Source organism: Scomber japonicus, chromosome 12 (genome assembly GCF_027409825.1).
Source record: "Scomber japonicus isolate fScoJap1 chromosome 12, fScoJap1.pri, whole genome shotgun sequence".
Lineage (NCBI taxonomy): Eukaryota > Metazoa > Chordata > Actinopteri > Scombriformes > Scombridae > Scomber > Scomber japonicus.
In genome coordinates, this window is record NC_070589.1 from 16,244,853 (window position 1) to 16,269,708 (window position 24,856).

The 24,856-nt window shown below is 40.9% G+C and overlaps 4 protein-coding genes across 4 annotated transcripts; 2 read left to right on the forward strand and 2 right to left on the reverse strand.

Moving 5' to 3' along the window:
* Positions 1–99: 99 nt before the first annotated feature.
* On the forward strand, positions 100–10,108 carry LOC128369030 (cullin-3-like). The gene is made up of 16 exons (XM_053329983.1): positions 100–371; positions 2,984–3,181; positions 3,362–3,475; positions 5,469–5,629; positions 6,304–6,418; positions 6,512–6,740; positions 6,866–7,011; positions 7,178–7,354; positions 7,489–7,659; positions 7,793–7,900; positions 8,088–8,212; positions 8,300–8,396; positions 8,484–8,618; positions 8,747–8,933; positions 9,180–9,325; positions 9,521–10,108. Exons 1-16 carry the CDS (start codon positions 312–314, stop codon positions 9,650–9,652), a joined length of 2,301 nt encoding a protein of 766 aa, XP_053185958.1. The 5' UTR covers positions 100–311; the 3' UTR covers positions 9,653–10,108.
* Positions 10,109–11,183: 1,075 nt separating this feature from the next.
* Positions 11,184–14,395, reverse strand: dhrs12lb (dehydrogenase/reductase (SDR family) member 12-like b). The gene is made up of 10 exons (XM_053330708.1): positions 14,265–14,395; positions 13,689–13,822; positions 13,531–13,613; positions 13,332–13,427; positions 13,164–13,245; positions 13,019–13,080; positions 12,786–12,890; positions 12,453–12,543; positions 11,447–11,584; positions 11,184–11,323 (listed from the first exon to the last, which is right to left on the reverse strand). The coding sequence occupies exons 1-10, from the start codon at positions 14,318–14,320 to the stop codon at positions 11,184–11,186; spliced, it is 987 nt and encodes a 328-aa protein (XP_053186683.1). The 5' UTR covers positions 14,321–14,395.
* Positions 14,396–14,699: 304 nt separating this feature from the next.
* Positions 14,700–19,396, forward strand: ap1s3b (adaptor related protein complex 1 subunit sigma 3b). Its single transcript, XM_053329725.1, has 5 exons — positions 14,700–14,851; positions 16,590–16,768; positions 16,896–17,004; positions 17,544–17,681; positions 18,615–19,396. The coding sequence occupies exons 1-5, from the start codon at positions 14,849–14,851 to the stop codon at positions 18,648–18,650; spliced, it is 465 nt and encodes a 154-aa protein (XP_053185700.1). The 5' UTR covers positions 14,700–14,848; the 3' UTR covers positions 18,651–19,396.
* Positions 19,397–20,426: 1,030 nt separating this feature from the next.
* On the reverse strand, positions 20,427–22,232 carry scg2b (secretogranin II b). The gene has a single exon (XM_053330223.1). It carries the CDS (start codon positions 22,230–22,232, stop codon positions 20,427–20,429), a length of 1,806 nt encoding a protein of 601 aa, XP_053186198.1.
* Positions 22,233–24,856: the final 2,624 nt, after the last annotated feature.

Below are 24,856 nucleotides of genomic sequence, written 5' to 3' on the forward strand. Positions count from 1 at the left end.
AGCGGTTATTATCAACCTGTGGAATGCACCTGTCACCGTGCTCACTTCACTCTCGCGATATCTCGATGTTGCGCATTGAGTGAGAAGAGTACAGCCGACCGCCATCACTGCATACAAGCTAACATTAGCAAGAAAACACTGAGACTGGAGAGCGAGTGACAACAACACAGCAGACACGCAGACCGACCTAATTCCCAAAGGGGAGGTCATAGAGTTTCCCTGCCGCTTTCCTGGCGTAGCAAGCAAAACTAGCAGCCGCCTTTCATGTAGTCTTTAAGTTAACTTAGAAGCGATAGTCGTTGTAACTAATCATGTCCAACCTCAAAGGCGGCACCAAGAAGGACACCAAGATGAGGATACGAGCCTTTCCTGTAAGTATTTACCGGCTGTGTGAGCGCTTAGACGCCAACTGTGAGACTCGAGCACCGTGGATGACAGCTTTATATGCTAGCCAAGTGGCTGCTAGCCGGCTGCTCATACGAGAAAAACATGTCATTGTCAAGGGAAAACTGCTGTTAGCTGGACAAATTCCCCGCACTGCTTTTAGCTGTGTTACTAGCTCGGTTTATTTAACGTTAGCCAGCGTCTTGGGTTGAAAGTGCCATCGTCGTTTGACATTAGCTAACGTTAGCATATGTAAGTAAACTTCCACAGTGAGACACTATAGCAGGTAGCAGCTAGCGTTAGCTGTGTAGCAGGCCTGATCATGTTAGCCGACTTGGTGGTAGTTGCAGTTAGTAAGCAAGTATCGTTACGCTATGGTAACGGCAAGCTGTTTTGGCTGTTGGTATTGCATTTTCGTGCGCTTTGGCTTTAGACCTTTAAATATGACAATCAGTAAAAAGATGACAACTGCTTTCTCTAGAGTTAAGGCAAGTTTAGACTAACATGAAAATAACACGAAGTAAACAGTAAACATTCCTAATGTAACTTGAGTAATGTTGTGAATCCAGTTACCTATTACTATCACTACTGTCACACGACGATTTCATCATCATCCACTGAACACTGGGGTGCATAGTACCTTCATATACACACACCGTTTATTTTTTGTAATATATATATATATATATATATATATATATATATATATAGGTATTACAGGTTTTGGAATATGTATGTCTTGGCTACCTAGTCCTTGCAACATCCCTCAATCCCTTGTTTAGATTAGTTAGTGTGAACTCTATGCAAAAATTTGTCTTCAGTTGGATATTCACGTTTATGAGTGGGTGTGTGGCTGAGTGAGTCAGTGAGCAGATGAGTGAGTGATAATCCTTTTCTCAAATGTTGAGCTTAAACACAAGAGCAAGACCAGACCATTAGTCCACAATCTAGCCACAGACTATGTGGTCTTGGTCACTGTAATTGACAGTTTAATTGATTTTTGATTAATTCATCCTTTTCCAGCTCCTGTATTTGTAATTGTTATTTTGAGACATGCTCATCCTGTAATTTAAAAACCCTGACCTTACGTTTGAAAATGCAAAACAGTAATTTAGTTTGGTTAGCTCTCAAGCCCGAGTTACTTTTCACTAAGGATGCACCAATCTAACTGCTCTCTGCTGACATTGACTCAGATACCTCTCCTTTTCCCCAAATTTAACATCTGTTCACCTCACAGGTGTTTAGTGCAGTAACATGAGGCCAAAATCTGTGTAGGCAGCCCGCTATGATTAAGTGGAAGCAGATTACAGGTGGAACATTAAATTTCATAATGACATTGACACAGAAACTATATTTAAGGTGGATGTAGCAGAAGTCACAATATATCATAACATAGTAATCATTTCAGCCTTACATTTTTCTAATTGGAGATACTGAAAGCTTAACTGTGGTTATATTATTAGTCAGAAAGTTGAACACATCACAGGTATTAGAGTGGTTTGAAAATTAACATTTTCCTACTTCCTCTCCATTCCCTGTAAAGCAGGAAGAGAACAGTTTGAGAGAGATGTAAACATCCTAGAACTCTATCTTGGTGACCTAATTATCATTTTCAGTCTTTCATAATAGACACTCAGAACATGACGATCGTTTGTTACCATGAGGTTTGGTTACCTGTTTACAAGAGTAAAGAAGTACTTTATTTGTCTTCAGCTATAAGGCCATGCACAGATCCTCAACACAATCTACAAATGACATAGCACCACACTTCCGAAATTTCCTAACCTTTTGTATGAACAGTCAACAGTGTCGGTGTGATCTCTGTTTTGGCTGATGCTTGATGCTGACAGTCTCTTCTGTCTCTGACTGCAGTAACCAAAACAGAAGCACACCCAGCTCAACACTTTGCATGGCTGTATCTTAACTATCTTCCTGCGACCTGATTGGCTTGTTATGGCTCCATCTCTGCTACGTGATTGGCAGAAAAGATAGAAGTAATATCTGTCTGTTGCTGATATAAAACTGTGATTCATCATGGCTACCTTTTATTGCCACCTGTTATTTTGTGCTTGCACAGCTTTTGTGATAACAGACACAATAATATCAGCATCACTTGTATTGTATGGTTGGCTATATATGAAATTAACAATCACAGAGAGAGTTGTAAGTGACAGTAGGTTGAAGTCTTAACATTTATACGACACTTAAATACCCAATTTTGTAGAGGTCATCAATCAAACATAAGCACTTACAAAACAAGTGGTCCCTGTCCACTCTACAAGGTGGATATTGATGCTTAGTTTGGATCAAAGGTCGAAGTGATTGAAAAAATATGTTTTCAAACGTCTTCTGCTTTAGTGTGGACACAGTCTTAGAAAACTGCAGTTTTAACATCCATTAACAATTTACAGCTTATATTAGACCCAAATTAAAGAGTGAATCTTTTTTTTACAACTATCCCTGGTCTGTAAAATTGTATTACAGAAAATATTTCTCTTGCTTGACATCGCTGTCATCATCTACTTGTGCCATCTAGAAATAACAAAGTAAAATCATTTTGCGAGTCAACACACTTTCGTCCTTCTACCCCATTCTGTAGATGACAATGGATGAGAAGTATGTGAACAACATCTGGGACCTTCTGAAGAATGCCATCCAGGAGATTCAGAGGAAGAACAACAGTGGGCTCAGCTTTGAGGAGCTGTACAGGAACGCCTACACGATGGTGCTCCACAAGCATGGAGAGAAGCTCTACACAGGCCTGAGGGAGGTCGTCACAGAGCACCTCATCAACAAAGTAACCAAACTCATCCCTCATTAATGCACCTTTTTAAAAAGTAGATTCCCCATTGTTGACAAAAGAACAAAATAATTAAGCACTGTTGTGGCACTTTGTTTTAAATTTCCATTCTTCAGGTTATGGTCACTTCTAGATTAGAAGATGTAAAATTACTCACTCATATGTTTCTAATTTCAGGTACGGGAAGACGTCCTAAACTCTCTAAATAATAACTTTCTGCAAACACTGAATCAGGCCTGGAATGACCATCAAACTGCCATGGTTATGATCAGAGACATCCTCATGTACATGGTAGGTAGTCAGTGCCTGTTGTCACGCTCATTGTCTGTAACTGAATGATACGGTAGTTGTAGATTATTTAAAAATATCTTTAACCAACATGAAATGGTGACTTTCATGTTGTTTTTGTATAACCACTAGTTTTACATGCCTCCCATGGCCTCCATTGCCTCTGCAAGTGGATTACAGCGCTTGTTCCTTGTCGTGAGTGATTTGTGATTTTGTGTCCAACTCTCTCCAACCTTCCCCTTCATACTATTCTGGACTTTGATTGTAAGGTGCTGTTTTATTTGTGGGCCCAACAAAAGAGGCTCTGTTGCTGTATTTATTTGTTTTGTTGGACAACTGGCAGGGTTAGTTGATTTACTTTAGCCTGCAGCCAGTCTGTTGAGTTGTGTGTGAGTGACTCAGCCCTTGAGTTACACACACACAAACACACAAATTAGGCCAAACAATGGCGCAGGCATTTCAGGGACTATACAACTCTCCGGGGTTTCTTTTGAATCGCACTCCTTTTTCCTGTCCTGCCTTTACCTCGGACAGTTGGCTTTCTGTTGTTAAACTACTGCAGACTCACAACGTCTGTGCAATGAGTGCAGGCTGCAGCTGTTGTTATCCGCCTGCTGACCTCTAGAGGAGAGTCCGACAACCTGCAAGTGTGACTTTGCTGTTCTTACTCAGTGTATTTATCTTGTTGAAACTAACTCTCTCTCAATCAATATCACTGATTTGTCTAGATGAGGCAGGGTGATTGTAAATATTCATTCACGTCAATCAAGAGCATGGTTGTTTGTTTGTTTTCTTACATTTTTGCCTTTGTTACCTGCTGCTGTCTAATATGTAGGTATCTAATAATATGTAAAGGTATCTAATCTAATAAATTCAATACAGTTACTTCTCTAATCTCCCCCAAAGTGAAGAAAGAATAAAAGGCAATAGAAGGCCAAACTCCAAGTCCATTAAACAGGCGCTTTTTTCAGGCATAAAAAAAAAAAACAAAACCAACTGATTATTCAAATCGCATCAATATCACTCTGAATATCCAAACGTCTGTAATTTGGCACCTGCTGAGATTTGTTGATTTGGTTTAGCGTTGATGATGACAAATCTTGTATCTAATCACCTTCTAAAGCGCTGCAACTGTCAGTAGGGTGCTACAGTGTATACTGAAAGCTTTGCTGACATATGCAGCCCTATTAATAGGATTCACTCCCCCACTGGAGGTATTATTTTAGCACCACATTGAAACACAGTGGATGTAATTCATTTTTTGACACTGATCAACATTAAAAATACTTGAAGTCCGTGTAAAGTAAGAATAAATATGTGTTCTGAGTTTGACATACCACAGAAAAGTGTGTTGTTAACCACCCTGCCAAATTTGAATGATTAAAAAAATCGCCAAATACATGAAATTAGGCTTCAAAGTTGTGTAAAAAGCAGCCTCTTTCTCTGCTCCCAAACGCTGTGGGAGTGCCCGCTGGGTTTGCTGAAACCCCGCCCACTACCAAGTGTCACCTGTCAATTAAAGTCACCACCTCTACCCAAAACATGGACACTAAGTCTGAGAGCTTTCTGCCGCTAGCTCAGCGGCTAGCTCGGTGGCTAACTTGGCGGCTAGCTTGGCGGCTAGCTTGTGTGTGCGCTGAATGTATTTATACCTCTAGAGCAGCAGGGGCGGGTTTATGCAGCAGTGATTTTCAGACCCGCCCACTAAATCCTGAACACAGAAATCTTGAAACACAGTTTGTGATGCCTCGCTCCACAATTCAAATCTAAGTGGTTGAAATGCTTTTTAACACCTTTTTTAGAAATAAATGTATGACCTATTTAATGTGTTTAGAAGAAAATGTCTGAATTCAATTTACACGGTTTTTAAATACATGACATGTGCAAGGGGAATCAAGTCTAATCTACTACTAAGCAGTTTTGGATTGCTATACTTCTTTCCACACATACAATAACAGAAATATTTTTCTCCCCATTCTCTCCTTTTTGACTTCAGGACCGAGTCTATGTTCAGCAAAACAATGTGGAGAATGTGTACAACCTCGGCCTCATCATATTCAGGGACCAGGTGGTGCGCTACGGCTGCATTCGAGATCACTTACGGCAGACGTTACTGGACATGATCGCACGTGAGAGGAAGGGAGAAGTGGTGGACAGGTAAGAAGTTTTGCTTCACTGATTGACAGCCTGGAGCAAGAAAACACTGATTTAGACTTGTTTACTTACTGGTCAAATTAGTGGAGCCAGTTAAACACAGAAAGCAAGGCAGGTTGTAGGAAATTCACAGACATAATGACACTAGTCTGGTGTGTGATATTTGGGAAAACTTTGGGTCAAATACAGGATGTATAATACTCAGATAAATTATTTTGATCTGGACTCAATAGATTTCTTTGATGTGCTGTATTAAGATAAATAATACAGCTGGATTCAGTAGCAGATTCAGAAGTGTATTTTGCTTTCATTGGCTTTTACAACAGCTGACGTTACCAAACTTGTCCCCTCATCTGCTGAGAAGACGTGTATTAAGATTTAACAGCATTATAATTAACTGTCTGGCTTTCCTCTTTTTTATATACAATACTAATAGTTACACCGATAGAAATAAAATCAATTGTGAGGGCTCATTTTTCTACTTAAAACTCAATAAGGTTGTGAAATTTGGTTCAATATGTTTTCAAATATGTTTGCAATTAAACTAAAATAATTCTTTGTTTTATAAATGTATTTGTCATTTTAGTATTTGCCAGTAGTAATTTAACGGCAGGATTTTTTACATTTTTACATAAATATCAATATTGAAACTCCTGTTTTGTTACTGTTCTTTGTAGAGGGGCAATCAGAAATGCTTGCCAGATGCTGATGATTCTTGGCCTGGATGGCAGATCTGTTTATGAGGAGGACTTCGAAGGCCCATTCTTAGATATGTCAGCCGAATTCTTCCAGGTGAGTCTATGCTAAGTTTTTGGTGTCTCTGTGTTTTTATAAACTCATATCAGTCTTTCCAATAAAACTACTCACACTATCTGTTTCTTTTAGATGGAGAGCCAAAAGTTCCTAGCAGAAAACAGTGCCAGTGTCTACATTAAGAAGGTAGAGGCCAGAATCAATGAGGAGATCGAGCGAGTAATGCACTGCCTGGACAAGTCAACAGAGGAGCCCATTGTCAAGGTGGTGGAAAGGGAGCTCATTTCTAAACACATGAAGACTATTGTAGAGATGGAGAACTCTGGTCTTGTCCATATGCTCAAGAATGGCAAGACAGAAGGTAAACATGTTTCCTCCATAGATGTTTCTCTCTTTATTCTGGGTATGATTTAGAAGAAAACCAGAAATTGAAAGTGGGGGATTTTTTACTTGTTTCTCACTCCATTTTCCATGTCTCCCTCTCAGACCTGGCATGCATGTACAAGCTGTTCAGTCGGGTGCCAAATGGCCTGAAAACTATGTGCGAGTGTATGAGCTCTTACCTGAGAGAACAGGGCAAGGCTCTTGTGTCAGAAGAAGGAGAAGGCAAGAACCCTGTCGACTATATCCAGGTATGCTGGTTAAACTATGAGTCCAAAAAACACAACTCTTGAGTCCTAGCTTAATTCCTCCATGCTGAGACACTTGGCAAACCCTACTAAAAATTGTAGATACAAGGGAATTTTGTTGTTTTGTTGACTGTTAAATGTTTCATCAGCTGTTTTTTATTCTCTACAGGGCCTGCTAGACCTCAAAACACGTTTTGATCGTTTCCTCCTTGAGTCGTTCAACAATGACAGATTGTTCAAACAAACCATAGCCGGAGACTTTGAGTATTTTCTCAATCTCAACTCCCGCTCACCAGAGTACCTATCCCTCTTCATCGATGATAAGCTCAAGAAGGGAGTCAAAGGGGTATGTAGCTGCTTCAACACTTCAAAAATTGCTTGATCAAATGACCACATCTATAATTTAGACATTTTTTGCAGGTACAACTTTCTACATTACATTTAACTGTACATTGCCTTCTTGTTTTTTTACCTGATTAGTTGACAGAACAGGAGGTGGAGTCTATCCTTGACAAAGCGATGGTGCTGTTCAGGTTCATGCAGGAGAAGGATGTGTTTGAAAGGTACTACAAGCAGCATCTGGGCCGCAGGCTGCTCAGCAACAAGAGTGTCTCAGACGACTCAGAGAAGAACATGATCTCTAAGCTCAAGGTAAAAGAGTGAGAGAGGTGTAGACACAGATGTGAATGCATATTCCTGACTGTAACGCCTGCTCTGCTCATGTTTCCCTGTGTTCACTCTGTCAGTGATTCATCTCATCGTTGTCTGTCTTTCTTGTTTGCAGACAGAATGTGGCTGTCAGTTCACTTCAAAACTGGAAGGGATGTTTAGAGACATGAGCATCTCCAACACTACCATGGATGAGTTCAGGCAGCATATACAGTCTACGTCGGTAAGGCAGTCTAACACCCTATCAGAAGAAGTCAGTAATAATTTCTAATACAGTTAAAGGTCTATTTACATCAATTCAGCAAGATGTGTAAACGCAGGAGTGAAACAGAACTACTTCTAACCTTTTAATTATAAATATTAACGGCAAAAATGTAAGTTAAAAGAAAACTTGCCTGTATCTTTTTCAGGCATCTCTAAGTGGAGTGGACCTCACAGTAAGAGTCCTCACTACTGGTTACTGGCCTACACAGTCAGCAACACCCAAATGCACCATCCCCCCTGCTCCCAGACACGCCTTTGAAGTCTTTAGGAGGTAATCTCAAATTTGTTTACAAGTTTTACGATACGTCTGGAGGATCAGTGTTGTACTTTAAAGGGTTTCTGTTTCTTTCTTTCACAGGTTTTACCTCGCCAAACACAGCGGTAGACAGCTCACATTGCAGCACCACATGGGTGGAGCAGACCTAAATGCAACTTTCTATGGAGCTGTTAAAAAGGTATAGGTCACTTTTTTAAATGACTTGTTCTCTTCAAAGCAGTATCAAAATGTATGCGTTTATCTTCCTTTCTACTTATGCTTGCAGGAGGATGGGTCAGAAGTGGGTGTGGGAGGCGCCCAGGTGACGGGCTCTAACACCCGTAAGCACATACTGCAGGTCTCCACCTTCCAGATGACCATTCTCATGCTCTTCAACAACAGAGAAAAGTGCACTTTTGAGGTGAGTGCACAGTGCAGCACTTCCTAACCTGATTTCATAAATCTTGTTCTTGGAGTAGTTCTGTTTGTCCTCCGCTCTCATAAAGCCTCTTTGTAGAAGTCATTTTTTGTTTTGTTTTTTGTTTACAGGAGATCCAGCAGGAGACAGATATTCCTGAGCGGGAGCTGGTGCGAGCGTTGCAGTCTTTGGCCTGTGGGAAACCCACACAGAGAGTTCTCACCAAGGAGCCAAAGTCCAAGGAGATAGAGAATGGCCATGTGTTTACAGTCAATGATCAGTTTACTTCCAAACTGCACAGAGTCAAAATACAGACAGGTGTGTAAAGTTTGTGTATGACACACACTGAGAGTATAGAGAGTCCACATCTCGCCCCACTCTCAGACTCTACTGAAAGTTTAATTTCTAACAAATAGACATGCAGATTAGCCCTCATTCATGTTTCAGCATCTCTTCTTTCAACTCACTGAGTGGAGACTAGAGGGCAGATGGGTGGGACTGTTCCACTTTCTCTACTTTTATCTTATCTTCCTCATGTTTTCCCCTCTGCCTCGCTTTCCCCAGTTGCTGCTAAACAAGGGGAGTCAGATCCTGAAAGGAAAGAGACGCGGCAGAAAGTGGATGATGACAGGAAGCATGAGATTGAGGCAGCCATTGTCCGAATCATGAAGTCGAGGAAGAAGATGCAGCACAATGTCCTGGTGGCAGAGGTAAGGAGCCTATGTGATAATACAAAATTAAGATTTAAGTTTTGATTCACCAATTTTTTACATTCTTCCAGTTCTTGATCCAGCAGTTTGCTAATATTTTTATTTGAACTTCACATTCTGCTATGAAATATAATAAAGGGGAATCTTGGGGTTTTGATTCATTTTTCTTACATGTTGCAACCTTTGTGTCCTCAGGTGACTCAGCAGCTCCGGGCTCGTTTTCTTCCCAGTCCTGTGGTAATCAAAAAGCGTATAGAAGGACTAATAGAAAGAGAATACTTGGCGAGGACACCAGAAGATCGTAAAGTGTACACCTACGTTGCGTAAAGAGGCCTGTGGTGGAGAGGAGGAAGAGACTGGATGGGGGTGGGGGGGTGGGGGTGGGATTTGTTTGTTTTCTTTGGACTGTTGTTTCGCATGGACTGGAAGTTTCTTTAAAAGACAAAATGCTGGGAACCTGATTCGTCGTTCCTTACAAAAACACAGTAAACACACATAAATCTGGAATAAAATGTTGGCGCAGGAAAAAAAAAATTCCATCAAATCTCGTAGATGATTTTCAAATCAGGCCCAGTCTTCCTATTCCCTGTGAGTTTTAACATGGATGGATCCAGCTTCAAGCTTTTCACTGTTTTACCCTTGTAGAGATCAAACTTGCAAAGAATCCCTTGGGAAAAATGTGAATGCACCACATTATTTTTTTTGTTTCAATACTGTATAAAAATAATAAAATTATTAAAAACAACAAATGTGGATTGTTACAAAACAAAAATAAAAATAATGACTATTGATGCTCTGTAGTTTCTAACGGAAATGCTTTGCGCATCTTTTACATTGACCTGCACATTTTCACATTGCAGTTAGTGTGAAAACGGGCAGGTCTGTCATGTCAAGGCGTCCAAAAAACTAGCAACTAGCAACAATGTCATCTGCTCCTGTTAATTGTTATTCTTTTACTTATTTATTGCAATAAAGCAAAAGTGTTTTTAAGCACAATATATCAGGATTCAAAAACTCTAATTTGAGTTGATGACAGATTTTTCAATTTGCATCTATTAGACGTTAGGGCGTTTAATGTTTCATTATAATAATTATTATAATGTGTAAATATATAATAACTGGATTGGCACTTTATAGCAGGTTGCGTGGCTTGAGTGCATAAAATGAAGTTTCACAATTCCATAAACACCAAGGGGAGTGATATGTAGAGATGTAAATACTGTAGACTCCTGTGCAAACACTGATTCATGATGATTCCAGATGTGATGCACTGATCAGAAATAAATATACACATCAAATAGAAAGCACACAACCCTGTTGTACTCATCTAGATAGAAGATGAGCATGTTCTTACTTTTTTTTTTTTGTTTTATTTATATAGCACCCAATCATAACAGAAGTTCACATAGAGCAGGTCTAGACCTTACTCTTTAATTTACAGCCAAGATCCAACTTTCACCAATGAGCAAGCACGTGGTGACAGCAGCAATGACAAACTACCCTTTAACGAGAAGAAACCTCAAGCAGAACCAGTCTCTAGGTGGAGGCAGAGGGCCGTAGGTTGAGAGAGAAAGAAAGGAAGGGATTACATGTATTCAGTAACTTCTGTTGTTAATTAGACTATGTAAATCTATTACTCAGTCTTTAAATTAGTAGGTCTCAACATTTTCAGAGCAAACAGTCCAGTTAACACATGATGACATCACACGCTGAGCCGTACACTCCCCTGAAAATGCATGTCTTTATTATGAATGGGTAGAATTAGGATGTACATGAGACTAAATATGACAAATGTGTCACATTTCCCAGTAATGATTTTATTGTTACAAATACTTAAACGGTTCAACGATATCCAAATTTAGACAACCTGAGGTTTGTAAGGGCCCAGAGACTGAACAGCTTCTGACAGATTCTCCAGTTTAGCCATGAAGGTCTGAATCTCTTTAGGAGCAGTGTGAGTCCAAGCCAGAGGGAGGTGGGCAGGAACTGGCCTTCGATCTGCAATGCGAATCATTTGTCAGAACCACTTTCAACAGATGATGACGATATCTAAAAAGATTGACATCAATGGAAAGGACATCCAGCTCGTGCTTATGAGAGAGTGCCTTTCATGCCGCTCACCTTGAAAGAACTGCCCGCTGCGTGTTAAGGCAGCAGCTCTGGACAAGGCCAACCACACCACAGTGTCAGCTCCTTGCTCCACACTGCGCAGCCTGTCCCCCATCATCTGGTGGAACTGAGGCATTGATGTAGAAACAGCTGCCAACAGGAAGACATCAAGCAGGGTAAGAAAAACATCACCAACAAATACTGAATTATTGTCCAACAACTGAAATGAAGATCTTCATAATTATTGACACAGATTAAGAATCCTCAGGAATGATTGTCAGGTTTGGTCAAAGCTAAACTGAGAATCTTAAATTGACCAAGGCAAAGGCAAAATGTATTCTTCAAAACACAAAATTTACAGAAAGTAACAAAATAATTTGGTGTGTTATCACAATATGAGGATTGCGGAGATTAACGATTTTTGATATAAAACTTTTGTGCTTTGTAAACAATTTCTTTCATTAACCATTCATTTCAATTTTGGAATGACTGCAAAAAAGATTTGATGAATTGATGAAATATACCTTTACACCTAATCAGATTACCTCATGTATGATCTGTCTCACATGATCACAGTCATTAGATAAATAGATAGAGCAGTACATGTCTTAGTGGAATTTATGGTCACATGTTTCAACACAACCAAATAGAAATATTTAAGTGTGTAAGTCTAAAGAAGGTGGACAGACTTAGGTCAGGGGAAGTTAAAAAAGTTTCACTGCCTTTGTGTTATTTTGCTTTGTGGATTTTAAAATTGTCATATTTTAGGTGATATTATTCTGTGAAACTATAACCTGCAGCTGTGACCTCTTCAGACTGCTTCACACTTTCTGGTAAAGTTTGGGTTTGTCTTCTTGGATTCCGTTGCTATAGCACCACCACGAGGAGAATTTCTTCCATTTAAACAGCTTTTTCTTTATTTTTAGAAAAACAAGTAGAAACAAAGGAGAAAACCGCACCAACAGCAACACCAATAGTTAATTGACCATTTAGGGTTGGCTGTGTAATGAGTCAGTACCTGGTGTATCTACCCAGCCTGGATGCATCACAGAGAAGTGAATAACAGGGTTGGTTTTGGCCCATATTTGTGTCAGCACCACCTGCTGTCTCTGAGAAGGAACAGCACATTGTTAGCAGTAGAATTTACCTCTCTACAGTAAATGTTGCATTACTGTGAATATATTTTGCATCATCTTTTTTCCATCATCCCCCCCACCCCACCCCTTCTTTCTGTTCAATCTTATGAAACAGACAAGAATCCAATGAGACAATTGTAAAGTAGTTACTAAATAAATCTCTCACAAAGATTGGAGCTAAAAATTGGTTATAACACTTTAATCCTCCTAACTACCTTGTTCTGGGCATACACCATGACACCATCAAAGCGGCCCTTCTCTGACTGCAAGTTGTCAACACGGAGTTTCTGGACCAGCATGCCTCCTGAGGACACAGTGATCTAACACAGGCAGGGAGAAAAAGAGGCACAGTGTGCTTAGACAACAGCCACTCCAGCGTGGACAAAAGTGGCATTATGCTGTCCACATGATGCAGATGAGCAGCTTGATTGTGTGTGTGATCTCATACCACCCTGGGATCCCGGCTCTTCTGTAGAAGTGGTATGAGAGTTTGAGTGAGGATGTATACCCCTAAAGAGATGGAGAAAAGTCACACAGCTTCAGCCTTGACTTCAGCAGCATGAGTCTCATTGAGCATAAGAATTAAGTCTCACCCATCGTATTAGTGGAAAAGTTCTTCTCAAGCCCCTCATCGTTCATCTCTCTCTTGTGCACCATACACCCTGCATTGTTTATCTTTCCCGAAAACATGACAAAGAAGAGAAATCTTAATTTCCAAAGAGAGATTTGAATGTAATATATTTTTTATGATCAATGCCTACCAACACATTTAAGGATGGGTACTGCTTCTTGAAGGCCTCAGCAAACTCCCACACTTTGCGTGTTTCTGACATGTCCACAATATGGATGTACACCTCCTACAATAATCAGATTAATTATCATTCTTGCCCACAAATCAAGGGATTTAAAACTTTTTTTCATATTTAGTAGCAACGATGTTTGAAGCTAACACACACTCACTGTATTCCCCGACTCGCTGACAATTTGTGCCCTGGCCTCTTCAGCTTTATCTTTGTTCCTACAGACCATGTGGACTCTCCCACCTGGAAACAAAACATCAGATTTGATTTTTCTATTTGTGTAAAGCACATGACAAAACACACCTCTCCAACATGTACCTTTCTTGGCTATAGCCATGGCAGTCGATTTGCCAATTCCACTGTTGGCCCCGGTGACCATAAAAGACCTTCCCACAACGGACACATCCAGATCCTGGGGCTCAAAGTCTTTAGATGCTGCTTCATATCCCTTCCTGGAGATAACCCATTAAAGAATGTATCATTGTGCGCCTCTGACACAGTCACATGATAGATATGAGTTTGTGAGGCTTCAATATTTTTTTTTCTCTTCTTTTCTCCACATTTTAGTTACAGTAAAGTCAGGTGATGTGAATGTCATCCTCAAGACACATCAGCTGTCAATGGCACTATTGTGATTGTGTATAAAGGCCAGTTTGTGTGGTGATCACAGTGTTTGTGTGCCATACAGTGATCAGACCTTTATTCTCTTCATTAAATATTAAATTGCATGAAATACATTTTACAATACGGTGGATCTTATATTGAACAGTCCTAATAATACATTTTAAAGCATATGACATAGCAATATACACTGACTGAAAGGCACAAAGCTGTCAGCAATACAACTATAGCTTAGAGAAGCACCATAATATTGATATAGCGTAGTTGACTGACCTTGTATACTGATGAATTCCGTTCAGAAACCAGACGGCATTTCGGTACAGAGACATGCTATCAAATGTATAATAATCCTAAAACAGTGCAGCAGTTTTCCAGTGTGTCAAGCAGCTGTGACAGGTCAGTATCACATGAAACAGGCAGACAGAGGCAGAGAGAGAGAGAGAGTATTACTGCTCTCTACCGACACTGCATGTACACTACACACTGTATGCAGTGTACATGCAGTGTACTGTACTGCATACATACACTGACCCTGACTGTCAAGTGATATCAGTTAAAGTTTTATCAGCTCATTCATTAAAACGCGTCGAGCAAGTCACGTGGTGCATCTCACACCTGAGAGATAAACTTTCACTGACCAATCCAGATGGTTGTAGGGGGTTGTTTGGTGACGCGTCCGGCAGGCACCGCTCCTCCTGCGGCCGTGGAGGGCGGAGTTAACAACTTTCACACAGCGGTGGACGACGGATAGATAGGATATGTGTTCAGTCGGACTTGTTGACCCTTTGTGAGGGTTAAAGTGCTTTTAAAAAAATAACAAATTCAGAAGGTTAAATAGCTCTTGGCGCAGCGTCAAAATGGTAAGTGAAGAGACTATTTTGTACGTCTAAGTCAACGTCAGCTTAGCAGCTGTTCACCTGTCGCACCTGTCGTCGTTGACAGGTAGCTAAAGCTAGAAACTACACCTTTTAAAACGCTTTTCTTTACTCTGAGGCCTTTTTTTCCTCGTCAGGCCAACTAACAGCATCAAGATTTTGTTTCTACTGGCAGTTTTTATTATGTGTATCCCCCTTTTTTGTGACGTAAGTGAAGTAAGGTCCCCTCAGTAAAACAGGTTTCGTCACTTTCGTGTCCTGCCCTGGTGGCAGTTTAATGCTTTACATATTAATTTGCCTATGGGCTGACAAAGGGGTTACACACCTTGAAATACCGGTAAAAGGACCGGTTTTGTTGTTTTGTCTAATGTCACTGAAGCCTACTAATGGGCAAGTCCAAATTCCCATTTATATATTTCCTCATTTTGTAGGTCAATTGAGCTTTGGTATCACTTTAAAATATCCTCTTCTACGTGGCTTAGACAACTGCCCCATATTTTATGTAACGCCTTTCTCCAAAATATCAAAATTATACATCCATCACCACAGCAACTAGGACATTTTGTGGCCATGATATTGTACATGCTTTTGCGTATTTGTAATTTAAAGTCACCCTTCAGTCAAAAATGTGTTTTTCATTTTTGTTGTTACAGTTGGATGTTTGAGCTTCACTGTGCAGAATGATGTATATGTTGACACTAGAAGGCAGTTTTCACCATTATCTACTGACTGCGGATGTTTCTCTGCACCCATACAAAATCAGATTTAATGGGTGGGCCTATGAACAGAATTTGGGAATTAGTCTGATGTGAAAAGTTGAATCCTGCAGTGCTAATATACAGAGAACAGAAGTCTCCCCATAAATGTTTTGAAGTGCTAATTATACTATTTTAATGGGAAAACCACATTAGACACACATTCAAGCAGAATTGTGTTATTATTATTCTATATATGTCTTAATACATGCTTTGTGGGAATCCTTAAATATAAGGTAGGCCACATTTGGAAAAAAAATATTTAGAATTTTAAAAATTGAGTTTGAACTTCTCTTAGTTGCATGAGATGAGTTTGGATTGATGTTGTGCCTCTGAAAAAGTTAAAGTACAAATGTACAGACAGTAGTTAATTAATTAGACTAACTCAGTCTTTCTTGTGATGAATTATGGGTGTTTCATTTATATATCCCCAAATCACATATTCTTTTGAGAAGGTTGTACAATCTCTACAACACCGTCCATCCTTAGACCCTATGTTCAGTTAGGGAAAAACCAGAAAGAAAAAGAAATCAACAATGTGAGGAAGATTCAAAGGAAACACTGCGGGCAGAGTGGTACTGATAGAGTCCAAATTGATATGTGGCCAAATGTATTTCCAAATCAGGAAACCTATTCTGTAAACTCTGAAAACCGGAAAGGAAACTCAAGATATCTGCTCCTCCCTCAACCATTTGTTGACCTTCACATTTCTGCCTGCCAAGACCTTTCTTTTTGTCCTTGTAGTAGTGGTGTTTGGTCAGCGTAGTTATTCTTTAATGAGCCGTGACAGCAGCTGCACACCCAATCGACCCTTTGTTTGTGTGGGTGTTGGTGGTTAGTTAATAATGCTCCATGGATTGACTTTGTGTGGATGTACTGTATGTGTTTTTGCTCATACAAATGATCCCTTTTGTCCATGCATGCTCCACAGTTGCCCCTCTGACCCTGTAATGCATTTGTGTTGTTAGATGCGTTTCCTGCTGCTCTTCAGTCGCCAGGGGAAGCTACGTCTACAGAAGTGGTTTACACCAATATCAGAACGTGAGAAAAAGAAGATCATTAGGGACATGACCGCTATGGTGTTGACACGGCAACCACGCTCCTGTAACTTTCTGCACTGGAAAGACCTTAAGATTATTTACAAGAGGTGAGTGAGTTACTTTCTCTGTTTCTTAGGCAGGAGGACCACCATTCTCGTTTCTACACACATCTCTTGTTAATGTCATTTATATTTCCTCTATATCAGCTGAAAATCATCACATTGTTTTCCTCAGGTATGCAAGCTTGTATTTCTGCTTGGGCATAGAGAACCAGGAGAATGAGCTGTTAGCCTTGGAGGTTATTCATCGCTACGTGGAGCTGCTGGACAAATACTTTGGCAATGTATATTTCACTGTGTTTCACCTTCTTTCATTTATATTCAACTGTAGTGTCTGAAGTGTAGGGCTGCAACCAATGATTATTTTCATTAGCGATTCATCTGCAGATTGTTTCCTCGATTATTTTATTCATCATTTTATCAATACAATGCCAGAAAATAGTGAAAAATGCCTGTTACCACTTTCCTAAATCCCAAAGTGACATGTTCAAATCTCTTGTTTTTATCCGATCAGTGGCTTTAATCCAAAGGCATTGAGTTTACAGTCATAAATGATTCAAAGCTTAAAATGCTCACGTGAAAAACAGCAAGCAGTGAATATTTGATATGCATTATCGTTGCAGCTCTGCTGAAGTGTAATTCTGAAATTCGATGGCAGCATAAATCCTGAGCATATTACTGTTGAAATAGGCTGCTGTTGTTTGCTGTAGAGATTATTTTGAACAGCAATTTTAATCTAAAAGTGCACACATAAAAGCACATTCTGCACCGTGAGCTATCTCAATAATACTTCTGCAATAATCTCTGTCATGCCCCCTCTTAGGTGTGTGAGCTGGACATAATCTTTAACTTTGAGAAGGCCTATTTTATCCTGGATGAGTTTCTAATGGGAGGAGAAGTACAGGAAACCTCCAAACTGATGGTGAATCGTGCCATCGAAGCGTCAGACATGTTACAGGAGGTGAGACACTCATGCGTACAGTCACGCACGACACAATACGAGGCATGTAACATCTGTTGCATGGTTCAACATCATTTAACCATGGCATTTGAATCTAATGGAATCAGAGGACATTGAATGATGGCTGTGGGGAACTTCTGGATTGTGGAGGGCCTCAATCAGTTCTATATGTTTTGCAAAACAATAACTCTTCTGATAAATTCTGTATCTAGCTCCAGTATAGTTTCAGTTTATTCTTGTGAGTGTGAATTTACCAACAAGCTTCACAAGTAGTTGGTGTCATAATGAGTTCAATTAACAGTGGTGCTGCTGAGTCCCTGGTGTGCCTTTTGTGTTTCTCATAACTAATAGGCTTCTGGATGTTAGCTGTTGCTCCTTTTTATTTTATTTTATTAGATATAGATTTGTGTTTGAGCTGCTGTTTTTCTTACTCCCGTGTGTGTGTGTTTATACATATCTCTCTCTCTCTCTCTGCTAGTGTTATTGCGAGGGAGAGACAGATTTCCTTGGAACATGGCGTAGGTTTAGTGTTTGGCTGATGCTTCCTGCTCTCCCTGTAGGCTGATGGCTCTGTGTGGTACAGTAGTTCACTGGGTGTGTCCTTCTGTGCTTCTGAGTAGGGCTGACTAACACTTGAATCTAGAGTTGGATTTTGCGCAGTGTAGCCTCCCATTCATTTCTGACCATTATCGCTTCAGGATGACAACAGTGATTGGTATGAGGTGGAGCTGTTTGGATGACCTTGAATATGGACAGACAGGTTAGATGTTGTGCTTGTATTAGTTCACTGTATGTTGCTGTTCTCAGCACCTAATAACAGGCGATGTGTAGATGTGTGCCTGTGAATATTAATTGCATCATAATGTGTTTGTTTTTTAAAAATAAAAGAGGCTGAGAAGCTGATTTATCCTCTTTGTGCCTTTTTTTCCCCAGACCATGGAGGAGTATATGAGCAAACCTGCATTTTAACCCATGGAAAAAGGACACTGGGGAAAATACAGGAACCAAATGTACTGTATATGAGTCAAAGAAATGTCTGAACATGGAAATAAGATTTACTTGGATTCCACTGGACATTTTCAAAAGAGGAAATGGGCATAATGAATGTCTGCTTGTCTTCTGCCTGAAGCATTGCTGCAACGTTATTCTCATATTTGTTCATTCAGTCTTGCACTCATTTGAAGGATGGGGTGGGAGGGGGGGTTCTTTATGTTAATTGTACACATATTTGTATTTATGTTAACCCTATATGTTAACTAACATTCAAATGAAGTAGTAATTGAGGGTTGGGGATATGAAAAGCATAACCATGCATGATTTTCAGGTTTATAAATTTGTTTAATGTATATTTAAATCATGCTTTAATATATTTTAATTGAAGGATTATTTTCCAAAAATGATGAGTTAATTTTGGGGGAAATTGTGCCTCTCCAAACAAAAAATCTACATTTATTCTTTCAAAACACATTTGTAAAAGAGATTATGTTTTGAAACCACAATAACCAATACTAGGCTTTGCTTTCATGCCTGCAGACAACAGATTTTTGAATGAAACTGTTTATGAAAAATTCCTTACAGTTTTTAATCTGTATAACCTATTACTTCTGTTTGGAACTATTAGTCTTTACAAGGAGCTGTTGTTAGTGTGAATTGAATATCACTGTTTTTATAATATGCAATTTATGATGTCAGAGCTTATGATTAAAATATGTATTTTGATAAACAGTTTTTTCTTCTCAAAAATCAGCACACCTCCACCAAATGGGATTCAGTGTTTTCTCACCATCATTTTTCCTTCTGCTTCCTCAGATTATAAACCCTGTGGTGTATTAATAAGACAACACAACTCGGCAAGAAGAAAAATAATACCGCTGATGCTTTATTCATCTGTGATTCATCACACATTATTGAACATGTACAAAATGGTTTAAAAATGAGCATACATAGCACAACCACTGGTAGGCCAACAATACAGAGCTTCGCAGTATGAAAGGGTTGGAAGGCAGGCGACGGTCTGATATTTAGACTTGGAAATAAGAATCCATAATAATAACAATAAATCCACTAACCCTGAATATATCACGAGTCACAACAACACTCGTTCATCGGGCCAGCACACTGCCCTAACAAAAGATTCCTATAATATTCTTATACTGTCAGTATACCTTGATGATAACCAATATTGAACAGAAATCACTGTAGCTTGTGTTTTTAAAGGTGCAGTCAGCATACATTGTCATTTATATATTTGTATGTTCACATATGAAGAATTTGACAGTGATGAAAAATAAGCATGTTTACCATTACTTGTTTGATCATAATTGAAAATATAGGCCTGTTTCTTGCAATGTGTACAAACATAATTCATGTAAACAAACTTTTGACAACATCACAAAACTATTCAATTGGATCTTATTGTTATTTGACATTAGTCAATGTATTCATTTGCAATTTTAGGAGTGATAGCGGATTCAAATCCTTTGTTACCCTTTTGGTCTCATGTGGATTGCACCTTTAATCTCATAATATTTCTATGATGTTCTTGCAGCAATTAGGGACTAGTGTTTTCCTAAAAATGTATTAGACCTGTAGGATTGCTATAGTTCTTTTTCGTTAGGGTGATATTATCAGCTATAGTTCATATAATATAAATTTGTAAACTAGATCACATCCACCAAACTTTATTTTTGAGACAGTATAAATACTATATTCATAATTTCGTGCGTCTTGCAGGTGGGGATCATCCTACATCCCAGCCACTGTTTTTTCACGATGCCCCTCATCTTCATCAATCACGGTCTGTGGAGCTGAGGTCTTGGCCGTGATTTCCTCTTTCCCCTGCATCTCTGTGGGATTTACTTTCTCTGTGGCCATCTCGGTTTCCCTCTTGGCTACTGACCTTTTGTCAGTGTCCGCTTGTCCCAAGTAGTCTTTCATGGCTCGTTCGTACAGCTCGTAGGGGAACTGTCCCTTCAGCTGCGCCTGGGTGTCCCGCTTGGCGATGGTGTTGGGGTACTCTGTGAGGATTTTGGCCGCCAGGTAGGTCGTCACTTCGTCTTCCACGTCGCCGTCATCATCGTCGTCATCCCCGCCGTCAGTCTGGCGTTTCAGGGGCATCTTGTTGAGCTCGGATAAAAAGAGGTTCTCCCTGCGCCCGGAGGGAGGAGGGATTTTAACTGGTCCTGGATTAGCAGCAGGTTTGGACACCGCTGGAATTCTGTCCGAGGAAGGAGAAGTCTTCAGGGGTCTCTGCATCACCGGGTACTCGTTACTGATAGTCTCCACGCCGATGATGTCCAGAAAGTCCTCTCTGTCCATGTCCTCCGGAGCGGGTTTGCTCTTCAGCGGCAGTCTGCGGCTGTAGTACCTGATCTTGGGTGTCTGACCGGTTGTGTAGCGGGTCGGGGCTTGGGTGTTGCGGTGGAGCTTTCTGAGCTCCTCTGTGAGCAGCATATCGATAAGGTCCTGTGGTGGGACGTGAAGCTTCAGGGAGAGCTCCAGCAACTCCTTCACTGTCCGGGGATCCACAATGGAGGGGCGAATCAGTCTCTTTCTTTGTTCTCCGATCTTGTCCCTCTTCTGCGTCTGGTCGCTCATCTCGAGGACCTTCAACAGGTAGTAATCTACAAGTTTAGTGTCATCATCAGCATCTTCTTGGTTCTGGCTCGCACGGCGTTGCATTTCCTCCCTCTCGGCTTCGTCTTGCTCACCGAGCGCCCTGTCCATTTCCTCATGACTCCTGTTGACCATCTCCTCCGTCTCCTCCCTGTCCTCCACGGGGACCCATTCCTCTCCTCCGGCCACATCCTCGTAGGCTTGGTTTCTCAGACTCAACACGTCCTCGTCGTCGTCATCGTCGTCCCCGAACACGCCTCTCTTCTGGCCGGTGGCGGTGGGCATCCTCCCGAGCTCTTCAAAGATGGAGCGTAAATTGGCGAGGCTCTGAGGTGTATACTGCTCGTCCAGGTCCTCTGTGGCCCGTTTTGAAGCGTCCGTATTCTCCTCGTCCTCAAACATCAGCGGATATTTCTTGTGGGGTCTGGGAGAATTACCGTAGTCTACCGGTGCGGCGCTCTCGGGGATTTCAGTGTCTTTGGTGCGGTGCCTATGCGTGCGGCGATCGTTCCTGGCGGCCGACGCGGGGATGACCTTTGCGTCTCTAGCAGCTTGATCCTGGAGAGACTTGAGCAGGGCTTTCATCAGCTGCTCAGCGGTAATGTCCTGCCTCTGTATGCCGGGGGCAGGCTGACGTTCCCCGGGACCCTCGTCCTGCTGCGAGGCGAGCTGAAGCAGGACCCTGAATTTGTCCACTTCGTCATAATCCACGGGTTCGGGCCGACCCCCGTTCCGCTGCTTCAGGTTTTCAATGTACTCCAGGGCTTTGATCATGTCGGTGCTGGGTGGATAGGCAGCCGGCTGCCCATCACTCTCCCCGCCTCGGAGCCTGTAGTGGCGGGGGAGAGACGCAGCCTGCACGGCGCATCCGTGGAGGAGGAAGGCGAGCAGGACCACGGCTCCCCCCGCGGGCAACTTGTGGTGGAAATGCAGCATTATAGGCTATGTATTACCTGCAAACCGAATGCACATAATATGTTAGTGAAGCCTCACTTAAGAAATAAAAAATATGTACAATGCAGATGAGGGTTTACGTTCATATCTCTAATTATTTTTGGTTTAAAAACTTACTCGACATCAACAAGCTTAACCATGAGCGAGTGTGTTTTGATTCAGGGTTTGTTTGCCTATCAGAGATTTACGCTCTGCAAATTGAATGATAAGATGCTGAGAGAGGAGACACATTTACATCGCTGGATGAGTCACTCCCCGCGTTGTTATGGGCAACCTCACCATCCGATTTCATACCAACAACATGAACCTTCGTTTGAAAGAAATCCTTCTTTCTTTGTTTCTTCACTAACAACATTGCCATTCCTCTTGTGAATGCGTTTGATCACAACAATAACCATCGTTTACACATAAAGTATCGAGATCTGCGAAAAGCCATTAAAAAACACACAGACTGTCTCCCAATTCAACACATTCATACATTGATTTGAGTTAATGATTTAACTCCAGCCTACAAATTCGCCTCTTACCTTTGGCAACAAAGCTCAGACAGCAGTGAAGGTATATGGCATCTCCTCTGTTCTCTTTCTGTTTTCAGCACTTGGACAGCTCCTCCTGGTTATATGAAGCAACACCTGACCACCGCGTCATCACACAACACACGCAATAGCCGGTCCTAAAAAATCCATATAAATGATTCAGGTTTATGATATGGCATACTAAGAAGCTCGCTGTGTCAAAAATAGCTCGCCATAGAGTCTGTAAAAGATATCGTCTCAAATGATCTTTAAAAAGTCTGAAGTTGGATGTATTGATCTCTGGTTCTCTGCCCAGATCTCACAAAGGTAGCGATCTGTTTACCTGAATATTCATTTGGTCGCTGAAACTGTTCACCTTGAATGAATGGATGTTTTTTTATTATGAAAGTAGAAGCTTCATTCAGAGAGAATATATACTTCATTTCCAACTCATCCATGGGCTAAACTAAAATGTATGTCAAATTTAGAGACCTAAATCTTAAAATCAATTCAGAAAGTATCAAAAAATCAAAAAAATTGCAAATTTAGGGCTCACAAAAGAGAATTTTTAGTTATTTAATCATGTAAACAATATTGTTTATACCATCAGTGTCATCCTCGCTCCTCAAGTGCCGTGACGACGGCACATGAGGAGTTAAACCCTCTAGCGATGACTCACAGGCTGAAACCACCGCGGAGCTGCTGTCGCAGCCTCCTCTCTCTCTCTCTCTCTCTCTCTCTCTCTCTCTCTCTCTCTCTCTCTCTCTCTCTCTCTCTCTCTCTCCCTCTCTCTCTCCCTCTCTCTGGATGTGTGTGCTGATAGAGACTGTGATAAACACCTGCCTGACGGCTGGGGGCCAAAGCTCTGCATTCCGCAGGTCGACAAGATAAAGGGGCCACAGCATGACACCTGCCGATAAAAGGTCAAGGATAGTTGAGTTTAAGGTGAGATCAAAGCCTTGCTAAACACTTTAAGTGATTCTTTCATCATGTATCATAATGAGAACGTGTGGTTAAACTGTCAAAAATGCAACATTCATCATCTATGTGTATTATGGAAGAACAGTAGCCTATGCATATCACCTAAAGTCACATTCAGAGCCTCCTTTCTTACATCCTCTCAGGATGAAAATGTTTGACACGTTGGTATTTATTTCTCTTGGTGGGAAAAGAGAAAAAATAGCTGCAGGATGAAACCTAAGCAACACTGGTCCCACTACTAAACAGGAGAAAAGTAATCTATGCTTTAAAAGTAATAAATACATTCAAATTTCTTTTCATATTTCTCTGTTTCATGCTTGTCCTACTAAGTCTTTGTTGTTATCATCCTGCACTGAATGGCCAGTTGAATATATTAGGATGATTTTATCCTCAATGCTGCTCCAGCAATATCTCCTTTATAAATCCCTAAAGTGAATCTATTTCATTCACTGCCCTCTGACACATGCTGTGACTACCCTTAATTTTCATTGAACATCTAATTGCATTTAATGTGCTCCTCCTTACTCATTCAATGTTGTGATCCTGTTACGTCCATTAAACTAGAAAAAAGCACCCACTTGATCTTTTCACTTCACCTGCAGTGCTGAGGCACACAGCGTCATACTGGGGAGATAGCAACAGCATTGACGGTGCTTTTCACTTGAATGTGCTGTCAGCTGCATCTTCTCCGAGCAGAAGAGCTTCAGAGAGCCTCCTGATGTTAGAAGATACATCTACCCGCCTGGCTGCTGCGTGTGCACTGGCTTATTTAAGTTCTTCTCAATATAAGTGTGTGTGTGTGTGTGTGTGTGTGCGTGTGCGTGTGCGTATGCGTGTGTGAAGGGAGGAGAGGAAAAAAACTGAATGGCAGATCAAAGCACCGATAGAGAGAAAGAGAGAGAGAAGGAGAGATGTGGTGTTTGTAAAAATGTGTTGTATAATCCCACAGCATCATTCCTCTGACGTCACATCTCTCCATTCAGAAACAGCCTCCACCCTGAGAGAGAGTAGCACCTCCAGAGGTCATGATAGTCCGCACGCAGCGGTATCAATCAGTAGTAGGTTACGTTCTCTTGCATGCCCATTAAGAAATGGATAATAGAACATGCT

Bases quoted from the DNA above. Each gene is read 5' to 3' on its own strand.
- LOC128369030 (XM_053329983.1), top strand. From the start codon at position 312: ATGTCCAACCTCAAAGGCGGCACCAAGAAGGACACCAAGATGAGGATA. The intron at 7,901-8,087 runs GTAAGGCAGTCT...TATCTTTTTCAG, and splicing joins AGCATATACAGTCTACGTCG to GCATCTCTAAGTGGAGTGGA. The intron at 8,397-8,483 runs GTATAGGTCACT...TTATGCTTGCAG, and splicing joins TCTATGGAGCTGTTAAAAAG to GAGGATGGGTCAGAAGTGGG.
- dhrs12lb (XM_053330708.1), bottom strand. From the start codon at position 14,320: ATGTCTCTGTACCGAAATGCCGTCTGGTTTCTGAACGGAATTCATCAG. The intron at 13,823-14,264 runs GTCAGTCAACTA...GGTTATCTCCAG, and splicing joins GGAATTCATCAGTATACAAG to GAAGGGATATGAAGCAGCAT. The intron at 11,585-12,452 runs GTACTGACTCAT...TCCTGTTGGCAG, and splicing joins AGGCTGGGTAGATACACCAG to CTGTTTCTACATCAATGCCT.
- ap1s3b (XM_053329725.1), top strand. The intron at 17,005-17,543 runs GTATATTTCACT...GCCCCCTCTTAG, and splicing joins TGGACAAATACTTTGGCAAT to GTGTGTGAGCTGGACATAAT. The intron at 17,682-18,614 runs GTGAGACACTCA...TTTTTTCCCCAG, and splicing joins CGTCAGACATGTTACAGGAG to ACCATGGAGGAGTATATGAG.
- scg2b (XM_053330223.1), bottom strand. From the start codon at position 22,232: ATGCTGCATTTCCACCACAAGTTGCCCGCGGGGGGAGCCGTGGTCCTG.